General features: G+C 43.6%; 1 protein-coding gene across 4 annotated transcripts in view; it reads right to left on the minus strand.

Moving 5' to 3' along the window:
• RIPOR1 (RHO family interacting cell polarization regulator 1) overlaps nt 1-21,376 on the minus strand; it is a 44,480-nt gene that overhangs the window by 15,869 nt on the left and 7,235 nt on the right. For all 4 annotated transcript variants that reach the window (XR_010068630.1, XR_010068628.1, XR_010068629.1 and 1 more), the window contains exons 2-12: nt 7,606-7,732; nt 6,479-6,631; nt 4,713-4,791; nt 4,187-4,210; nt 2,954-3,007; nt 2,329-2,481; nt 2,153-2,216; nt 1,532-1,575; nt 1,081-1,206; nt 835-983; nt 486-615 (exon numbers count right to left, since the gene is read on the minus strand). Coding sequence is in view for 1 of the 4 variants with exons in the window: in XM_063313209.1 (XP_063169279.1) it covers nt 486-615; nt 835-983; nt 1,081-1,206; nt 1,532-1,575; nt 2,153-2,216; nt 2,329-2,481; nt 2,954-3,007; nt 4,187-4,210; nt 4,713-4,791; nt 6,479-6,631; nt 7,606-7,732 (1,103 nt within the window). In the remaining 3 variants the exon portion in view is untranslated. The remainder of the gene's footprint in view (nt 1-485; nt 616-834; nt 984-1,080; nt 1,207-1,531; nt 1,576-2,152; nt 2,217-2,328; nt 2,482-2,953; nt 3,008-4,186; nt 4,211-4,712; nt 4,792-6,478; nt 6,632-7,605; nt 7,733-21,376) is intronic.

The raw sequence follows: 21,376 nt of genomic DNA on the forward strand, positions 1-21,376 counted from the left end.
AGTTCGAACGCAGCAAGAACTGTGGTTTAACAAATTCTACCCCAAGTCTAAATTCTAGGAGATATAAAAGCAATTATTTTTATTTATTTATTTATTTATTAAATTGAGCCACCGCCCATCTCCCCCCAAAGGGGGGGGGGACTCTGGGCAGTTTACAACAAAGATAAAAGCATTAAAATACCATAAATAAATATAAATATAATATTAAATAGACAAACAAGTATGAGAATGTCCTGTCTAACACCCAAGCCAGGAACAAAAGACAAAATACAGTTTGGCCTGAGAACTGCTTTGATTTAAAAACATCTTTTGAACTGTAACGTAAGCTTTGTGGATAAGACTGAGGGAGGAGAGTAATGCATATTTGCTTATTGGACTGTACCCACTTCAAGTCCTTGGTGGAGCTACTGGAAAGTATAAAGACAAAGGGCTCCCCATTCCTCCCATATCTTAATAAATCTAGCATCCACTGAAGGAGTACTCACATAAAAGGCCTGTTCTCTCATGGAAGGAGTGTCAGGCGGGCTCTGGTTGTATGTAGAGAATCGTTTATTGACTGTTGATGTCTTATTCACAGTACTGGCAGAAGACGGCTGGTCCTCTTTGTCGAACGGACTGACGCAAGGGAAGCATAGTGGTTAGTGGGGGAAGAGGGAAAAGTGAGCACCCTCTGCTCACAGATGGGAGAGGCAGCCCTGCTTTACATCTCTTGGAAGATCTCCAAGGAGACACCATAGACTCTCTCACCAGAACCCTTCTTTCATCGCGGCTCCCCCCAACAATGTCCCCACATTTCAGGAGAACATAGGAAGCCTCAAGGCCAAGAGCACTCACTTCCAATTGACCTCCAGGCTCAGCTTGATCGTGCCTAGATCATTGATATCAACTGCCACCACTTGGGGCAGGGCTGCAAAGAGATCCTTGGTCTCGCAAGAGACATTCCCCACCACTACATGGCTGGCCAAGCTCTTGAGTTCCGTCACCTGAAAGGAGAAAGGAAAAAGCAGAATTATCATGAATAACGGAAAGGTCTCATCTTTTCTAGGCAGGGACCCTGCTGACTCGGGTCGCGTCAATCACCTTGATAGACAGAAACTCTGTGATGAGGGGCAAAAAGATCATCTCTTCACTATCCCACACTTGCTTGCTGTTGGCCTCAATGCGACCCCGTAGTTTCCATCGTTGGCGCCCATACCTCATGAAGATCTGCCATGAAGAAAAAGGAATTTGGGTATCAGGTCACAGGTGGACTCACAGCTTTAAGCCAGCTTGACTGCAAGCCTTCTTTGGATAGCAAGCAGAGGGGACAAATTTACCCCATCCTTTAAGCAATAGTGGACAACCTTCCAACCTTGATGTGAACATCTGGGAAGCACCAGGCTGTCATCCAGTGACACCCCCCCAAGACTGTCAATAAGGGGAAAAGAATCCCTGAATCAGCTCCCATTCACAAGTCCATGTTCCCCAATCCTAACCAACTCTAGAACCCATACGCTCTTCCCCCTCCATCACCCATCTTGCTTTTACAAACCTCATACTGGTCCCCTGCACAGAGCCTAGCAAAGCCAGCCAATCCTGCAAAAGAACGAGAAGACAGTGTCAGCCTCCCAAGTAGACCAGACAGGAAACACGCCCAGCTGAACCAATTCTACTTTATTATAAGGCTACGTCCACAGAATCTTGCAAGTCTGAAAGTACAGATCTCCTGCCGTCTCTTTTTACTGCCTGCTAAGTTAGGGTGGATCCTTCCTAAGTTTCTTTCTCTGCCCGTTACTCAGTTGAGGGCTCCTCCCCCTTTTATCTGATCATTCCTCAGGCAGCATCTCTTCCCTCCATCTTCCAAGGTCATTCTCACAGTCCATTACAGGCAGGTTATGGATGATAGCTTCCCTCATAGCCCACCAAGGTAGTCCTAATGTTGTTATTCTTTATAAAGGATCAGACAGAGGAGGGCCGCCACCACTACTCCATCTCTTGAGCTGATCTTCTCCAGATGCCAGATGCACATTTATGACAAAACTTTGGGATCTGGAGAAAAACGTTGTGAGGCAAAACAGCCTTATCCTGCTCCAAACCATCTCCTGTGCCCAAGGGTGCTTTTAAAAATGGCTGACAAAGCTTCCTCATGCAGATGTTATTTCTCCCTTCCCACCTTTCATCTTGATATGAAACTCTCCCAACTGGCTCTCCAATTCGCTCTCCAATAGGCACATGTTCTGCATGGGGGAGAAATCAGATAACGGACTGTTAATGCTGCCAACCCAGGAATTTTCCTCTTGTTCCCCCAACAGATTTCCTCCTTCCTCAGGGCCAGCCGTCTTGACTCACTTCCGTGTACTCCTTATAGCCCTTGCCAGCTTCAGCTAAACTCTCACGTGCCTCCTTGCTGCCAGGGGAACCAGTTGTGTAGGCCTTGACCATATTGTGAGCTCCATCTCGGAGCCTCCGCTGGATGCAATAGGCCTCATAGAGCTCATCGATCTATGGAAAAGAAACCCAGAGAACTAGAGTGAGCAGCTGCAAGTTGGCTTCGCAGAAAGCTGAGCCAGCTGTGAGTGTACCCACTGAAATATCCAGAAGGTCAGGCTCTCAGGTACCACAACAGACTATTTGGTCCTCAAAAGGCTCTTCCTGATCTTTTCTGTTCCTCTCCTCCCATTTTTTTTTCTCCTTCTCTTTGGGGAGGGCCATGGCTGAGTAGTTGAACCTGAATTTTCTTTGCTAAAAGTCCTTAGCAACTCCAGGGAGGAAGGATCAAGTAGCAGGGAAATTGCTCGGCTAGAAACCTTTGGAAAGCTGCCACCGAATCCCCCAGCTCTAGGTTTAAGCTATGCAGGACAGGCAAATATTTGCAAATAGGTTCTAAGGGCACAATTTATAAAGGCAATTAAAGATCTGACTTTTCTTGGCACAGCACTCCTACGGGCATGGTTAAGTGAGACGCAGCAGGTACCTTGCTAGCATGGAACTCCAAGCGGCGCAAGAAACGCTCAATTGACTTGACTTGCTGTGAAATAAGAAAGAAATACCATTATGAAGGAACGGGAGATTCAACCAGTAAAGGAGTGCAGGAGACCCCATAAATCCTCCAGACACCCAGGCTACCACAGAAGGAAGTAAACAAGTTACTCGTTCATTCATTTCTCACTCAATTATCACCTTTGGGAACCTCAGTACAGGTGTGCGCTTCTTTGACAGTAACCCATGGAGAGAAAAGAGCTTTTCTGACCTACTGAGAAAAGTCAAATTACCCCTTAGTATTAACTACTATTCCTCTGCGCAGAAGCCCAGCATGAGATTCCACACAAACTCCAAGAACCATTTGGGAAAAGGCAAGAGCCGAGCGAAAACCATCTTGGAAAACCACACAGGCAGTCAAGGGAAATTTAACTGTTTTCCTGGCTCCCTCCAGGGACTACTGTTGCAGCTAATCTCCAGCTTTCGTGAAAAGATCTGCAAGGGGGGTTAGAAAAAGCTTTGCTTCCAATTGTGTTTGCCTATCTCTCTTTCTCCCACTGTTGCTCTCATCCAGCAGGTTCTGCCTGATGATAGGAAAATCTGTTCACTGGATGTAACTAAAATGGGAAGAATGTACACATGGGTGGTGGCCCTCTTCTTGAATCATCTTCAACCCTTGCAGAGAAGTAGGAGAAGGAAGGAATAATCAATAATCACTTTTTTAAAATCTGAAGGAGGTATCAGTGGCAGCAGCCATGGAGGGCTCGATAGTGAGGAACAGTCACCTTTTGCCCTCCATCCTTTTAAAAACCTCAGCCTTCACACCACTTTCCTCCAACAAGGAAAAAGATCCATGGTTCCTCCTTATTTTCTGCCCACAGGCAGGAAAGTTGCATGACTGAGTTAAGCAGAGATCCTCACCCTCGTTCTGCTACTGGTTGCAGAAAAGGGGAGCAAATCCCTACATCTTAGCTCTTTTAATCCTCTGATCCTGCTTTAGGGAAGCAAAAGATTGAGGCAGCAATTCCTAGAGGAGAGGGAGGGCGGAGGGTTTTAATTGAATCAATGAACTCAACCAAGGTCAGCGAAGGCAGAGAGAGGAGATGGACCCAGGACCAGATGGGACAACATTTTGCATGCAGAAACATACAGGATACAAAAGATGGGCAATCCTGTCCCACCCAACGTAGTCCCTTGGGTTCTCCGCTTCCTTCCTAGCATGTCTTACCTTATCAAGGTCATAGAGGAAGCCCTAAAGGAGAAAAAGAAGAAGGTGAAGGTCAGGAGGATTCAAGAACTTGAAAGAACTGCTGAATACATGGCACCACATCAGGCATTGCTAACAGGCTCTTTTGGGCAGATCCTTCAAAGCTACGCCCCTTGTAGTTATGGCAAGAAGGGAAGGGCCATGTTTCCATAGGCACTGGAAAATGTGTACTCTGTGTGTGCGTGTGTGTGTGTGTATGCATTACCCATGTATATATTGGGTACCTGCATGCATGTATTTTTGTGCGCATCTATTGGGCAGATCCTGTGCATAAAATGCATGCAAAACAGTACTGTAGCACTATCACCACCCATTCCACAGAAGTGACTGGAAGATCAGCATGTCTGCAAAACTGAGGACAGGACTGAATATCAAAGCTGGAGGTGCCACAGGAGGAGCACATCCACTGAGTTTTTGCAATTTGCAAATGAGTCTTGTGTCCGCCAGAGATAGGCACTGTTACCAAGACAGGAACTGCTTCACTCACCAAGCGAGAATTCCTTTTGGATTCACGGATCTGAGTACTCAACTTCTCCAGTTCCAGCTGGTGGACTTCCAAGTAAGCACTGCAAGGAGAGATGGGACTGAGCACAGAAAGCAGAATACTCTCCCCATCTCTTGGAAGATTGGGGCAGGCAGCACCCTGGCTCCCCAATTCAAATGGCTTCCCCTAGTTCATGCAGGATGTTATCCTTGGCAGTAAAACCCAAGAGCAGAACACTTCCTGTTCAGAAGATTCCCACCAGGCTGTCCACTCTTGATTCACAGATTGAACTCTAGGTGGGGAGTGGAAACCAATGGCAACTGAATTTACACAAAGCTGAGCCAAGACTTTATAATGGTTTGTTAAACAAGCCATAATGATCTTAGTTTCATACAACATGAAGGCTGAGTTCACATATGATGCTAAGCTTGGGTGTGGGATGCCTCATTTTGCCTTGATGTGAGGCATAAACCCAGCCATTGTGGTTTGGAAATCGTGGTTTATGGATCAAAGCAATGGGTGGCAGAATCCATGTTGGAACAATTCTGAAACAAACAAGTAAGCCCAACCACACAAGCTGCATTATGGCTTCTTCCAATGTGTGAATGCATGATCCCCTTCAAGTAACACAGACTCTGGGGTGGCTGGATATGCAAGCATGCAACACACCACTCTAGGTGAAGAAATATGATCAAGTGTATCGGCATGCTCAGTCAACCTAGGGCTCTTGGGAAGTTTCAGACTACAGCTCCCATAACCCTTGGCCACTAGCCATGCTGGCTGGAGCTGATGGGCATTAAAATCCAAAATATGTGTACTACCTAAGGATAAGTGCATTCTCAACATTCACCATTATGCAGAATAATTACTCATTATTCAGAGAAAAGCGAATCTAAACAGGACCCTCTTTCCAATTTCTTTGCTGACTGCAAAAAGGTCAGGGAGAGAAAGGGGCGGGGTGGCAGATGAAGGGGGGTACTCTGTAGAGCTTGAATTATGTTACAAGCACCAAGAGAAACTATCCTGTTACAACCAACTTTTAAAAATCAGTAATAAAGTAAAAGAAGACTCTCTTAAGCTTGCTTTCTAGTGACTTCACAGAGTCCTTCATCTAGTTTTCTTCACAACTGTACTGAAGTCTTCTGCCATTACCTTTCTCTAGGATTTTCTGAAACTTCCCTGTCTAGATTACTAGATTTCTAAATAGTCTCCCATCCAAGAATAAACTACAGTATGTCTGATGCTGTTTAGCTTTCTTGAGATCAGCTTGACTAGAACACAGCTTACATGCTTATTTTTAATTACAGAGATGGGTTGTTACACCATGACAGATTATTTTTGTGTTGCGTGTGTGCCTTCGAATCAGTGTTGACTCCTGGTGACTGCCTGGACTAGTCCCTGCAGTTTTCTTGGCAAGATTTTGGAAGTAGTTTGCCACTGTCTTCTTCCTAGGGCTAAGAGTGAGTGACTGGCCCAAAGTCACCCAGCTAGTGACCTTTGTGCCTAAGGAAGTACTAAAACTCACAGCCTTCCAGTTTCTAGCCTGGTGCCTTAACCACTATACCAAACTGTTCATTTCTACTGTGGTTTTTGAGAGCTGAGGGGTATTGCTCAACACTACAGGCAACGTCCTGCTTAGGACACTGTGTTTTGCTGTTATTCCTCACAAGACTCCCCAGATCCCAGCACGTGCTAGAAAGGCAAGTTTAGATATTTTGAGTGAACAAGTGCAGCCTGGTGTGCTTGGTGGTGCCAGCCACAATGCTTACCTTAGCCCTTTCTTCAATGCTTCATACACTTCATCAAGTCGCTCTGGCTGGGGCACCTTGGGTGGAGGGGATTTATGAGACATTGAAAACATCCTACTGACCCTGGAGCCAGACTTCCTGGAGACTGTTGGTGTACTGAACGCAGGGAAATTCCTACCAAAAAATAATGATGATGATGATGATAATAATAATAATAATAAAAATCCCCATGCAAAAGAGGATATTGTGGAATAGGCAGGCCAGCCGATAGTTAATAATGCAGGATATGTGGCCTGGGTGGGAAAAGAGCACCCATTGTACACATCCACACTCCTGCAGTAATACAAAAAAGCCTTTAAAATGTTCAAGAAAAATGTCTTAGTAGAGAAAGGATATTTTCCCATGCTTCGGATTGCTAAAGCCCATTGCGCAATCTAGGACAGGGTTTTTTAAATTGTGCTCTGTGGAACCTTGATGGGGTTTGTGAGACACTAAGAGGGGTGGAAAAAAGTTCACTCAAATGCAGCCACGCTGTTTCCTAGCAAGTTTTCTAAGGGAAAGCAATCACTTCCCAGTCACTGAATCTGGTGAAGTTCAACTTTTAATTTTTCCACATTGGGGATGTTAAATTGGCATTTACACATAACCGTTTATTTTTTTTAATCCATACAATACATGGAGAAACTTTCTGGGTCACTAATTCAGGCATTTGTTTTGTGAAATTATATATTTAATATATAAATGTGCATAAAAACACGACAATGAGCATCAAGGCTTTTTATTGCCAATTCTTCTATCGCTAGAGATTTGCCTCTTGATCAGGGGTTCAGGGATTTTTTGTTTTTTTCAAATAACAGGCTCTGTGGCCTGAAAAAGTTTGAAAACCCATCCTCTAGGAGATTGCGTGAACCAGAAAAGTGGCTTTGATCCCCTCTAAAATCTGTTGGTGATACACAAAAAAATGTACATCATCATGATGCAAGCCAACCATGTTGTATATTGCAGGGAGAAGCAACGCATAATCTGTGGACTCCATGCAGACCTTCATCCCACTCTGTGCTGCTGACAGCTGGTGGCAAAACAGCCAATTTTTGACAGCACATTCCTTCCTCCTCTCTGTTGCTCGGACCCAGTTTTGCGGACCCTACCTGAAAGATTTGTCCTGGGAGGAGTTGACCCCACCAAAGGACTGGCTCCTATTGATCCTGACCACCAGACTGCGCCGCTGGGGTCGTACCGAGAGGGACATCGTGGAACTCCACCAGGAGGGACTCCCTACAAAACAAACCAGGAACATTTAGCCAAGCTTCCATATCAGTTACAAAATCCTCCAGCTTTTCCACTCCTATGAGTTTGTGTTAATCATTTATGGTCAAGTGAAACTGCCTGAAAAGGGTGGCTCAGGTGGGGGGAAGAGGAGAGGAAACACAATATACTTTCATTTTACTGAAACATCATAACTTGAGCCTCTCTCAAAAGCTTCATCTTTTTCTGCTCAAGTTTTTAAAAATCTTATTTAAACTTTATTGAAACTTTTGGCCAAGAACAACCTCCTAAGGGGTGGTGGTCAATCTTGCAGGATATTACAAAAATATGAACACGCAGAGAGAAGGCCGTTCCTTATGGTGGAGCTGAAGTGTCCCACCCTTCTTTGAGTCAGCAGAAAACTAGATCAGCATGAAATGTGGGGTCACCATGGTTGATCCCTTTCCTGCCTCTTGCTGCCTGTTCCCCATCACTTCCAATCACTGGACTTCCCTCCAAGATAATGGGTGACAAAGCCTAGCTGATTTGTACACCTGGAGGTTGCTCTTAGAGTGTGTCAGAATAAAGGGGAAAACGCTACCTTTGACATCAATACAACTAAGGTGGACATAAGATTGCCATGGGCTGGGGGCCCAATGAAGGCAATGTCATGGGGACACAGTGGAGAAAAGATGGTGCCACAGCAAGTCTATGTCATGATTAAATAAAACTGGGGAAGACTCTGAGACTTGTGCAAGGCTAGTAGACTTATAATCTGTAGCTCAGCATCCAGGCTTACTGACAATCAGACATTTCCCTAAACCTAGGGAATGCTTTTTGATGCTTTGGTGGAAGTTAGGGAATCAAATACCCTGGAAATGGACTGTGCCTTGGAGTAGCTTCTGGTTCCTCTCCCAGGCCTTGGGTTAGGGTGAATGGAGCCCTTGTGTTTTTGTCTCAAGTGACTGGATCCCATGTTGTTTTGTTTTGCATATTGCTTATCATATTGTGAACAGAGTTGGTTTGGAATTGGGTGGTGCCTAATGGAATGAAATAAGTAATAAATGAATGGTCCAGGGCTTAGAACACTCAACACAGAAGGGGTCAACGGGAACAAAATAGGTAGTCTGGTTTGTAGTGTTTTGGCCAGTTCAAATTGCATCTCGAGTGTAAATGCTATGGAAGCTACCTTTATCCACCCATTCATTCTCAGCTTCTGCAGAGTGGGAATAGGGTCAACTGCAATCTGGGGAAGCTGTAAATTCTATAGGCAAGACACCGCTTGGGGCACTGAGCCTGCCTGATGGGGCACTTCTAGCAATAAAGACAAAACAATGGACAAAGGTGTGTTGGGTGGCCTGGCAGGAAATGCACCCATGAGGCACAGCTCTGCTCTGACTACATGCATATCCTTCCTAAAAGAAGGCCAAGGTAGAAGAGTTTTTGTGGCTTTGCAATGATGTGGACCTCCGGGCCACTTCTTGCAAAAAGTCAAGCCTCCTGGCCCTTTCAGAGGCTGGATAAGACAAGAGTCCCTCCTTGTGGGGGAGATGGGTGGTGATAAACTTGATAAATAAAAAAATAAAGTTAAAAAATGACACCTTGTGTAAGCTTCCCCCCCCCCCCCCAGTTTTAAAGGAAACCACCCCATATTGAGTCAGGCCCTGACCTAATCCAATATTAAAATACAGAGACTAGACAGCTGCTCCCAGAGTTTCAGGCAGAAGCTTTTATTAATTTTTTTTTATCAGTTGCTTGTCCTATCTGGAGATGGCAGGAATAAAAGCATGAGACCTTCTAATTGTAGCTTAGCTGAACAGGTTGAGTTTTCACCACACACTTGCCACCCCATAACCCAAACAAACTGAAACCAAAGTTAAAATGGCCTTAATGAACTAACCTAGTTACCAGGCCATTGCCCCCCCGACTTTGTTTTTCAGTTCCTTCCTTTTTCCTTCCTTCCCCCCAAGGTCTATTTTATTAAGGGACATCTCACTCCCCAAACAGAAGATAAAAAGTAAGAGCTAAGAAGAAAGGTGCAAGTAAAAATATATCCTGAATCCAAAAACAAGCAATGTAGAAATACAATAGTTGTGCAGGTAACATGATACAAAAGTATCATGCCATTCAAACTCTATGAAAGTAAGTTTGCAGGTAGAAAACCAAGAAAAGGAGTTGGCAAATAACAAGAATCACACAGTGTATGTAGGAGGTACAAGCTTGCATAAGAAACACGAGAGATGCAAAAGGAAAACAGATCGCTGTACTGTTCAGGACTAAATTCCACGCCAGCCAGACTTGTTGAGTTAGTTTATGGGTGTGCAACCTTTTCCGGTGCAAGGACCACACTTGACTTTCCAGTGATGTGCTAGGGACTGTGCTTCTCCAAACAGAAGTTGGGGCCAGAACAAAACTTAAATTTGATTTCCTTTCCAGTGACAATGAATTAAGGTTAGGTATCGTTAATTTAATTACTCTCCAGTTATGGATTTAAGAATTTAATCTTTCTGTCATATTGATAATTACAATTGGGTTAGCAAAACTGTGACAATATGAGGTTCTGGAATCTCAAGTTGGGCAATGCTTAGGCTGCTCTGCATTAGCTTGAACAGAAGCCATATTTGCTTCCAAACTTCTCCATCCATTGATACTTGATTGGTGGCTATACTATGTTTTCCCAAAGCTGCAAAGCAACATCAGGCTTTTTGGCATCTGCCTAAAATCAAAAGTGATTCTTTCCAAGCATGATTCACTTTAGCAAGATTTACTGGATGGGGTTACCGGAATTCCAGCAACTGAACTATTTCCCATTTAGAACTAGTATGTCCCCACATGTATTACAGTGGAGACTTTCTGATTTTCTTTCTAACAGATTTCCTGTGATCTGGCAAGGAGATAAGTCTTTTTACAGACAACAAAACATTTTATATAACAACTCCTGAATCTTTACAATCTCTTCCATAAGTCAAAAAACTTGGTAGAATTATTAGGTTTTTCCAAAGGAAAACTTGCTAAAGTTCTATCAGGAAAATCTGTTCATAGGAGTAATGGCAGGTTTGTAAACTCCCCATTCTTAGATGCTTTGAGTTCTTGTTAGATATTGTCAGTAATATATGGATTGATTTAATAAATAAATAATTTTCTGATGTAGAACACACTCTTCGGGACCAGCATTCCTAATCTTTCCAATGTCAGTGTTTTCAATCCCAATTCTCATGATACTAGGTTTACACGGCACTTTGGTCTATTTAAAGCCTAAGTCACAACTGCCTCGGCTCTTATCTCAAGCCACGTCATAAATCATAGCTTGCAAACCACAGTGGCTGGGTTCCCACCGCATGCTAAATTTAAGAAAGTTTCATTAGAGCAGTATTACTCAACCTTGGCAACTTGAAGATGTGTGGACTTCAACTCCCAGAATTCCCCGGTCAGCCATGCTGGCTGGCTTCAAGTTGTCAAGGTTGAGAAACACTGCATCAATTTGTTGTGTGAGCTCAACGTTTAGGGCTCAGATCCTAAGAGAAGTTAACTGTAGAAAGGGAAATCCTTTCTCCCTTCTATTTCCACCACCTATGTCATCTTCTCTTTGGACATTTAAGGGAGCTTTCCTGAACAATGTGAGATGCCCCAAATGGAATGGGATAGCTCTTCACCTAATTCTCCCCTTCCCAGTAGTTCTATATGCCCATCAATCCTCCCCAATGCATGGAACAAACAGATGAAAGGAAGAGGAAGAAAGGACAAAAAACACCACCACCACCAGAAAAGGACCTTTGAGACAGAGGCTCTTTGGGAAATATACTGCATTTCTGCCCCTTTTTAAACTTAAAAAGGGTAGCACTTTATGGTTTGCCCTCTCTCCCCCATCCACATCAACCTGTGGACTTTTGTTATGGGGCCTTAATTTTTTTAATTGATTCTGGTTGAGCATTATAGTGCTGTATTTTGTTCCCTGCCCAGAGTTAGATGGGCGACCATATACATTGATTGTCCCCCATGGTTCACAAGCACTACACTTTCTCTAAGACCTCCTCACTTATTTGAAGATGTGAAAGGATGGCAGCTGCTCACTCACAGGCAAGGGCATCCTTTCCAAGGGGTGGTACCTAATCCAAGGGTCAAAAACCAGGCAGGAAGGAGGAGGAGGAAGAGTTCAATACCTCCTTGGAAAAGGAGAGCAATAGGCATGCTATGACCAATTGAGCAGAACTCTGGAAAAGACACCCCAGCTGGCTCTACAGACATATCCCCAGACACCCCATGCTCTGCCTAGCAAATTTAGATTTAACAGGGATGAAGATGAGTCAGTAATGATGAAGGGGTCAAAAGCACCCTATCATTTTTCCATCAATATTTATAATCATTATTTCTCAGCTGGAAGAGTTCAGCCTCTTCCAGAACTATCTGTAGGGGAGAACCAGGCTTGCCAACAAGCAGAGAGCAAGGAACAGATGGGCAAAGATAAGATGCAGCGTGACAGTGGTCCATAACTGGCTCATTTGACACTCTGGATTCTCAATTTCAATGCTTGGTCATACTCTAGTACAGCCTTTCTCAACCTTTTGACCCTGAAGGAACCCTTGAAATATTTTCCAGGGCTCAGGGAACCCCTGCACATTCAGGCTCAAAGATAGGCCAGAGGTTACAACATTATTACATTGGTTTCATGGGTAGGCCTGTATAGATGCATTAACAGTGTTTTTAAACCAAAAATGAAGAATGAAACTTACTTCTTGAATGTGAAGTTGCCTGAATTCGAAATAGTTTTTTAAATAAATCGTTATTTCCCAGGGAACCCCGAAGGACCTCTCGCAGAACCCTAGAGTGCCACGGAACCCTGGTTGAGAAACCCTGCTCTAGTATGCAAAGAGCACCTCCAAGAACGAGGCATCCTTTCAGTTTCTGTTCTAGTTTTGAAGCTAGAAAGCTACCAGAAGTTAAAAAGGCCAGATTCTGTATGCAGCGGCTTTGCATGGTCACAGAACCACAACACAGATTCAGCCATGGGCAAAACAGTCCAAGTGAAAACATACTTGCACAACAGCATGAACCGAACAGAAAAATAAAAGAGAGCATCACATATTGCTACATTAGCTTCAACCAGATGATGATGATGATGATGTATATTTTAGGAACAGACTAAAGTACACCAATGACACAACAGGAAGTAACATTGCCACAGACTCCTATCAAGTATAACCTGTAAATCTAGTATAGTTATAGACAGTAAGATTTATTTATGTATTTCACACATGTATCTACTGAGATGTTTATTTGAACTATATTTGTTTCAACTAAATACTGGTGCTTTCTGTATCAGTTATTTTACTATGTAGCCAACAAATCAAGTGTTTCTACTGAATATTTTTGTTTTGCTTTGCTTCTGTTGAGATCACTCTTTTCTATTGTCTTGCCTTGCCTTTCCATTTATTTACTTTGATTTGGCTGGTTCTTAATGGCAGAGACAAAAACAGAAAAAAAAAAAACACCCAGCCAGTTTAGTCATACATTGACATCCTTATTGGGCACTTCATGAGATTACATCAGAAGAGAAGGTGTTCTGCAAAGGACAAATGACAAGGATTTTCTATTCCAAGATTAGAAAGAAGGCAGACAAAGTCCATTGATTGGAAAATGCACCCATGCTTTCAAAAGAAAGTAATTTGGGAACGGAGCAACTGAAGTCAATGTTTCTTCCAGCCTAGAGTGGAAAGCTGAGAACTGAGAAGTCTGCAATGTCTAAAAGCAAGTGTATCAATAGTATCAATCAATCAAAAACAAGTGGCCTGCCCAAAAGATGGATTATATGAAATGGTTCTGAATCTAGCTCTGATTTTCTTTATACTGACTGATGGGAGGGAAAAAGGAAACAGACAACAGAGCAAATGATGCACAACCAACACCAAGGTCAATTTACTTCTGGTCCAGAGCCTTGACACCGGAGTAACAGCTTTCTGGCTGATAGAACAGGTCAACAAAGAAACAGCAATCCATACAGAAGAACTGCATTCTTCCTACTTACCCCCACAGCCCCATAGAGTTGAACAACATCCAAGCCAAGTTAACCAGTATACAACCAATACACTTTTTCAACAAAGATCTCAGCCACGTCATGCCAGCCTAGCAGAGAGAAGATCACTAGCATGGGCAGATGGAGCATGCTAGGCTCCCTCTACCCACAGAGCACAAGGTACTACAGAATTTGTGAGCCAACACTGCCTCATTCTTGGTTAATCAGGGTTGTAACCAAGAGTGAAGCAGTATTGGCTCACCAATGCAACAGTGGCCCAATTAAACAATTATGAAGGAGCAGTAATCCCAAGTAGGGGCTGGCAAATGGCCTTCCACAGGGGCCTTTTAATTAGATCACCCAATGAGTTGTGCCTTGATTCTCCACCCCGTTCCTCTCCCCCCCCCCCCATTTTCCCACTGACTCCAACTGGTCTTTAGAGGCTACAAGTTAGAATGAAAGAATAACAGCTGTTATCAGTATGTCTGCACAATTCCATCAGCTGGTCTGCTCTGGGCACTGGAAGGTTGCCTGTTGCAAAAGGCAGAGTAGACAGCAAGCGCAGGAGCTAGCTTTTTTACACCCAGTCATTATGGACCAAGCCTGGTCACCAAGGCTGTGAAAGTACAAGGAAGTAACTGTAAATTCTGAAGACCTACCTGGAGAATAAAGTTGAAAATATTGGTAAGATCCTAGGAGCCACTAGAATGTGGAACCACAATCTCAAGAATGTGAAGTTTTAAGGGTGCACCACCTTTACTGAGGTCTTCAAATTTAGTGGGGAAAGAAGCTTTCCAATTTCCGAACACAGGCATAGTGTTTGGCAAGCAGGAGGCCTCCTGGTGCTTTCCATCCAGGGTTGGGCTCCACTCATACATTCCTAGCATTTCATAGATAATCAGCAACTGGTACTGTCAACAGCAGAGGCAGGGAAGGCCAGGAGGTGCTCCTTGCAGGCTGACTAAGAGGCAGGTAAGTAAAGCACCTGGCACTATAGCTTACGCTAAGAGTAAGTTACAGAGAAGTGGAGTTGATTCTTTGGACCACTATGATTTCTCCACGTTTCCTTTTAAATTTAAGAAAATGTTAGTTACAAACCTTCTTGTACCAGGATATCTTGGCAACAGCAGCTCACCCCCTGACCATCACCCCTTTAGACCGTGCAGGGCACTCTACATGGGGCTGCCTTTTGAGATGACTTGGAAACTGCAGCTGGTGGGGAAAGCTTGCCACTGTAGAGTAACCCCAATTTTAAAGTTGCTGCAATGATCACCTTTAAAGCCCCATACAGAGCAGGCATCAGGATGCCTTGTCAGAATTCAATTTGGCTGTCTGGTCCAGACATCTGGAAAGGCCCTGCTGAGAATCCCTCCCCCTTGAAAAGTGCATGGAGCATGGGCTGGGCAAGAGGCCTTCCGGAACACATTCAGCTCCACTGCATCTTACATTTCAGAAGCAGAAACTACACCATGCCAATGTACTTTGGGGCCTAGTTGGTTGTAGTTACCCATCCAAGGAATTGTTTAATTTATATTTGTTTTTATTTTCTTCATGGGGGAGGCGTTCCTTTGTGCTTTGTTGTTTACCATCTAAAATCCATCAGGCTACAAATATGGTCAAAGAAATAAAAAAGGCTAGAAAACAAAGATGCACGTCTTCAACATGATAAAAGGATCTGGTCCAAGTATTATACTGAACAATGTAGAGATGTGAAGGGTTTTTTTTGGCGGGGGGTGGGTAAGAAACATGATCTCTCTATCTTGTGCTCTATTTGGAATTCACGAGGAATAAAAAAAAAAATCTCCCACCACCATCCCTCCCAGTATAAGTCAGTTTGATGTTAAGAGTTGTACTAGAAATGGGCCTTGCTGTTTTGCTCTTTCCATTTTATAAAATAAAGCACTCCCAGCCTGTTTAGCAATCAGGGTTTTAGAAGCAGCAATAGGAACACCAGGTCTACCCCAAGATAAAGGAAAGGAGAGGGGAATGACTCTTTGAGGAGATAGGCAGATCAACACTGTTTCTAGAGCAGTGTTTCTCAACCTCATCAACTTTAAGATGTGTGGACTTCAGGTTCCAGAATTCCCCAGCCAGCATGCTGGCTGGGGAATTCTGGGACCTGAAGTCCACACATCTTAAAGTTGATGAGGTTGAGAAACACTGCTCTAGAGGGAAGCTTGGGTAGCAGTAAGGCCAGAGAATTGGCACTATGGAACCAACCCAAGAAGGTAACTACATGAAGCTTGTTGGGTTGGCATAGGTATTTTCCCCGTTTGAGCTGCTAGCTAAGCAATGGTGCTGGCTTCCCATTTGCTTCTCTTACAGCCAATGGAGATACCTATGTAGACATTTATCTGCTGAAAAAGGTTCCAACTTGCTCCACTCTTCCTGCCACATCTTGGCTTCAATTTGTGTTGTGTCAGGTTTGAAAGCCTTTTTTAATTAAGTCAATGCAAACCCTAAAGCCTGCTCAAGCTACACACACACACTCAAAAATGTTCCAAAATATGTGCAAACAAAACTTCAGAAGGTGAAAGAAGCAGCACTTCTTCAGATGAATGTGGTCAAACCAGCAAGCTATCTATGTTTGCTGACACTCAATCAGCCCATAAATTAATTGCTACTCCAGGCTGAGCTGGAGAATAACACCCAAGCAATTTGGGGACAAACTGTGAAAACATAAAGCAAAGTTTAAAAAACCACACCTCTGGTTTCAAAACAGGTTACCTGCTGTCTCTAACTTCTTTTTTTAAAAAAACTTTGTTGTATTTAACACTGCATAATCACCATGAACATTTAACTGAAAAGAAATAAAATTAAAGCATATTTAGAATTCGACAAGCACACTGAAGCTGAGCCGTAGTGATGTTTCTTTAGCTTTCACCTAACATCTTACATGAATCTATGGCTTGTAAATAATGGTTTGTGGTTTACTGTGTCCTGTGAACCCAGCCAACTGCATGGGTAAGCCAACCATGGTTTAATGCAAAAAGCGAACCTATCTAAAAGTTCTACCTGTAACTGTCACTTTGCCTAAGGAATAATTTGCTTAGAGATTTATAGGGGCAATTATGAAGGTTTTTAGAGAGCAATGTGAGCTGCCAAAGACAAGCAAGGTAAGCAAGGAAACAGAATAATTTTCCTAGATGTTCCTACTGGCTTGTTAGCCATGGAATATGACTCTGGGCAAGTAAATCAACAGAAAACATCCAAACATTTTTAAAAAGAACCCACCTATGGGAGGATCCAACATATGATCCTATCTTCAACTGAAGGCTGAAGTGGAACAGTTTATGTCAAGACTATATCCCCTCATCTGGGGATTAGCTCTGGGCTTCAAAGCATTGTAAATAAATCTCAGAGGGCAATAGGGAAAACTTCCCAAAGGTTGGCACAGAAGGAAGAGGAAAGCTGATTAGTTTTGATTTATATTTAGCCTGCTGCTTTGCTCATTCCAAGTTTAGCTGCTTGAATAGATGACTCCAGATTCTCAAATGCAACAAATTGGAAAACCTGGGGCAGTTTTTACTAAGTCAAGTGAGTCACAAATCCTGATTTAATCAAAGTCTGGCATGAATCACCCAGGGATTTTTTTCAAGGATGAGGGATTTTTTTCAAGGATAGCGAGGGGTGTGGGTGGGAAATGAGCAAAACTTTCTATGAAAGAACAGCAGACTAAAGAAATTCTTGAGAAATGGGAGTACAAGTCTTGAGCTGTCTTTCCATCCACACCCAGGGGCTTCTCTTACCAGCCCTCTGGGGATTCATATGTATGCTATAAAAAGAATGAGGTTATTCTCAGTGCTCACAAAGCAAATGTCCATCTTTTATGGACCTCAAGAGGGAGAAATGGGAAGCTAGGAAGAAAGTGTCTCCAAAGAAGGGGTGAATATGCTTAATCTACAGAGCAGGGATGATCAACATGATGACCAGGACTATCTCAGCGTATTCCCAAGCATCTCATTGAAGGCTGTCATGTTCTTATCCCACAGATTTACAGTATCATCAATAAAGTAACAGGAAGCTAACGTTCTGCAAAGCACCAACTCAAGCATCATCTTTACCAATATTACCTCTGAGCTCTGCATAGGCCATAGCTGCATTCTTAGAAAATGAATAGAAGTGGTGGTTAGTTAAATGTGTGCTCACCTACCCCCAAAAAAACAACAAAGCAAGCTTGGGGGACATCCACACAAAAAAGCCAGATTCATAGACTCTACAGAAGCTGGTGCAGTTACAAGAGCTATTTAGTACCTGCAATAAAAAGTTATCAACTCAAGCCAAGTCTTTGACTTTCCCATGAGAACTCAAGTACAATTTGAGTTCCTAGAGCAAGAAAAAATTATTGTAATTGCCTGGATATAAACCTTGAAAACCAGCATTGCAGAGTTAGAGGGGATGACAGAGATTAACTTTGCAAGTTTACTTTCAGGTAAATAGGTTTTTCTTTTTTTTACTTGTAACACGCCAATCATTTTCTTCTCATGGCAAATCGACTGCCTTCATTTTTGCAGAGTAATACTATTTTAATGTCAAGGTTATCTTTCAAAGCCCTGATTTCTCCAAGAGCAATGTGCTAGAAATGCCTAGCTTTCTCCCTGCGGAACAAACATCTGGAGAGGGCAGGTAGGGGACAATCTGCTATGAACACAAACTGCTGGCATGGTGGCTTTGAAAAGGAAGACGCTGTCATGCCCAGCACATAAACGTTGCAACATCAGTGCACTTTGTCCCCAGGCCTCCACTACCTTGGGAAAGGCATTCAACAGGCATTCAACATACTCTCTGCATGCATGAGTCACAGGTCAGGTCCTTGTTAGCTTCCAAAAATTCTTTTTTAAGATAGGGGTAACAGTGCTTGTCCAGGATTGCCTAACCTAATGGAACACAATGGCAGGACTCACCACCCCAAAAATGACAGAGAGGATTTTTCCTTGAGTTACCTACTTTCCTCCTTTTCTACTTTATACCACAGGACTACATCACAAACAAGAACCCCAGATGCCAGAAGAAAGACTTGCAGTGGGCATATCGGAGAAAACAGGATCCTGGGGAATGACAATGCCTCTGATTCTTCTTGAACGATCATGAGCTCACAATTCAGTCTCCCCCTTGCCCTGTTCCAGGCTTCCATTAAAATGAAAGAAACCTGGACTGCGGTGGTAGAGAAACTTATGCAAACGTGCATCATGGACCAGGTCAATTTAGCCAGTGGGAGTGATGAGATCACAAACGTTGGGGGTATGAGAATGAAAGATGGGAATGGAATGGGAGGAAAGGCAGGTCTCCCTTTTAGCAGAGGGTAGATGAGGCTTTGTTTTTAAAGAAGGTATAAAAGGGCCTCTCTCTTCCTCCTGCCTGGCAAAGCCCTTGTAAGGAAGCAGAACAATGGGAGGAAGTTGGGGTGTCAATAGGAGGCCAGCAGAGTGAAGGCGCCTACAATGTGTTCTTCCTGCCACACCAAGCGTAAGTTACACCACCCTCTTCCGGCTCAGCTGGTTTGCTGAAACTCGTCTCTAAGGAGTCGTCTTCTTCCAGACACTTCAGTGTTTCAGTCCTACGGCCAACAATTTGGAGCTGGAAAATCTGAACCGTGGTCCCTGTTCAGTCGCAGAATCCCTGAGCAACTCAGGGAAAGCTGTCTGTGCTTTGCCTCTGTTGGGTTTCCTCTCTTTCCATAAAACGAGAACCATGTGTAAAGTTCTCCAGTTGCATGGACTAAACGCTGAAGCGCTCTGCACAACAGCCAGTGCTCTTAAGGATCCTGCCATCACACTATCCATCTCCCACTGCAAAGATTCCTGCACAGGCAATTTACAGCCTTTCAGATAATACTCTACTACAGGGTTTCTCCACCAGGGTTCCATGGAACCCTAGGGTTCCGCGAGAGGTCACTAGGGGCTCCCTGGGAGATCATGATTTATTTAAGAATGTATTTCAAATTTGGGCAACTGCACATTAAAGAGCTAAGTTTCATTCTTTATTTTTAGTTTAAGAACACCGTTAAGGCATACAAACAGGCCTACACAGGAAACAAATATAATAATTTTGTAACTTCTGGCCTATATCTGAGCCTGAATGGGCAGGGGTTCCCCAAGGCCTGAAAAATATTTCAAGGGTTCCTCCAGGGTCAAAAGGTTGAGAAAGGCTGCTTTACTGTAATCCCCAGTAGCCCCCCCCCCCTCACTTCCTGAATATGACCAATGATGAGGGGGGCTGGAAAAGCTGTTTAGCATTATTTGGAGAATTACATTTCTTTATTGCTTACATTATATGGCCGCCCATCTCACACAAGGCGACTCTGGGTGGCGCACAACAATTAAGTAAAAGCAGCGAAAAACCAATCGTTATTAAAAGGTAAAAGTAATTATTAAAATAAGAATATCATCGAAAATTTTAACATAGACCAACCCAGTGGAGAGGGTAAGAATGTCAGTCATAATAGAGCCATCGAATGTCTCCCATTCCCAAAGTCCCCCAGGCCTGACAACATAACCAGGTCTTGAGGGACTTCCTAAACAAAGCAGAGAAGGAATAAGCCTAACTCAGGGGGGAGAATGTTCCACAAGAAGGGAGCCACAGCAGAGAAGAATTACATGTTCTGTATGCCCAAGAAAGCAAGCAAGGTCCATCTCTTTCCCTGTGCTGTCACAACCTCTCTGGAAAATCCAATTTCCTAGGATTTTAGGAAAATGCACCCATGTTATTTCAGTCATGAGTACAATTCTGTAAGTCGGGTCAATAACATTTATTGCACAATGCACACACACTGCTTAGCCATCCTCACCTGTCAAACTCTGACCTGGCAGGCACCATCTGCATATTTTCAAGCCTTTTTAAGTTTTTCCTTCTGTTAGCTCTAAGGACTAGACCCTTCTTGTCATTTTAAACCAAGGGCTTGGATCCTTATCCCAAGTTTGCATGGAATCCTAATGTTCAAAAATGTGCAAGGGAGTCATTTGGGGTTAGGAGATGCCCAAGGAGCAAAAAGGTAAGCCACACACTCCTTTATCAAGCTGTCATTCATTTATTAAAAATAAGAGCATTGCAATTTGGGCCCGAAGATGTCTTTAAGGGTGGGAATGGTTAAATCAAGAGATTCTGCTTATCAGTGGTGAACTTCCATGTCCGGAGGAAAGATTCCTACAGATACCGATTCCTAAGGACAACAGTGGGAGAGACAACTGGACCAGTGTGGATTAGAAGGGCCACGATCTAATCCTGCCTGATAATGCAGACAAAGCTGCAGCACAGGAAGGAGACCCAGATTCACATCAAGGGAGGCTGGCTTGCTCCTTGTAGCAGAAGGAGGCTTTGCCCCTTTCCTGCCAACAAGGCTGCCAATATACGAGTCTCCTTGCAGAGGCCTCTCCATCCGCACAACTTTTGCCAGGGTTTATAATCAGTAAGTAGCAATTTAAAATGGGGCAGGGAGAAGTCTCATAGGAGGACAAGAGAGAGAAAATGTAAAGGGAAACCTTAAAGTAACTGACTGCTAACACAAGTGTGCACTGGAGGCCGGACTGCCTTCTTAACTGTCTGGAGGGAAATGAGATGCAGCCCACCCTACTTCGTAACCATGCATGCCCCTTCGAAAACAGGCAGAGAGAGAACCGGTTGGAAGCAGACAAAAGAGGCAAAGCATGAGCTGCCAAGGAGCTAGC

The sequence above is a fragment of the Candoia aspera genome, chromosome 11 (genome assembly GCF_035149785.1).
Source record: "Candoia aspera isolate rCanAsp1 chromosome 11, rCanAsp1.hap2, whole genome shotgun sequence".
NCBI lineage: Eukaryota > Metazoa > Chordata > Lepidosauria > Squamata > Boidae > Candoia > Candoia aspera.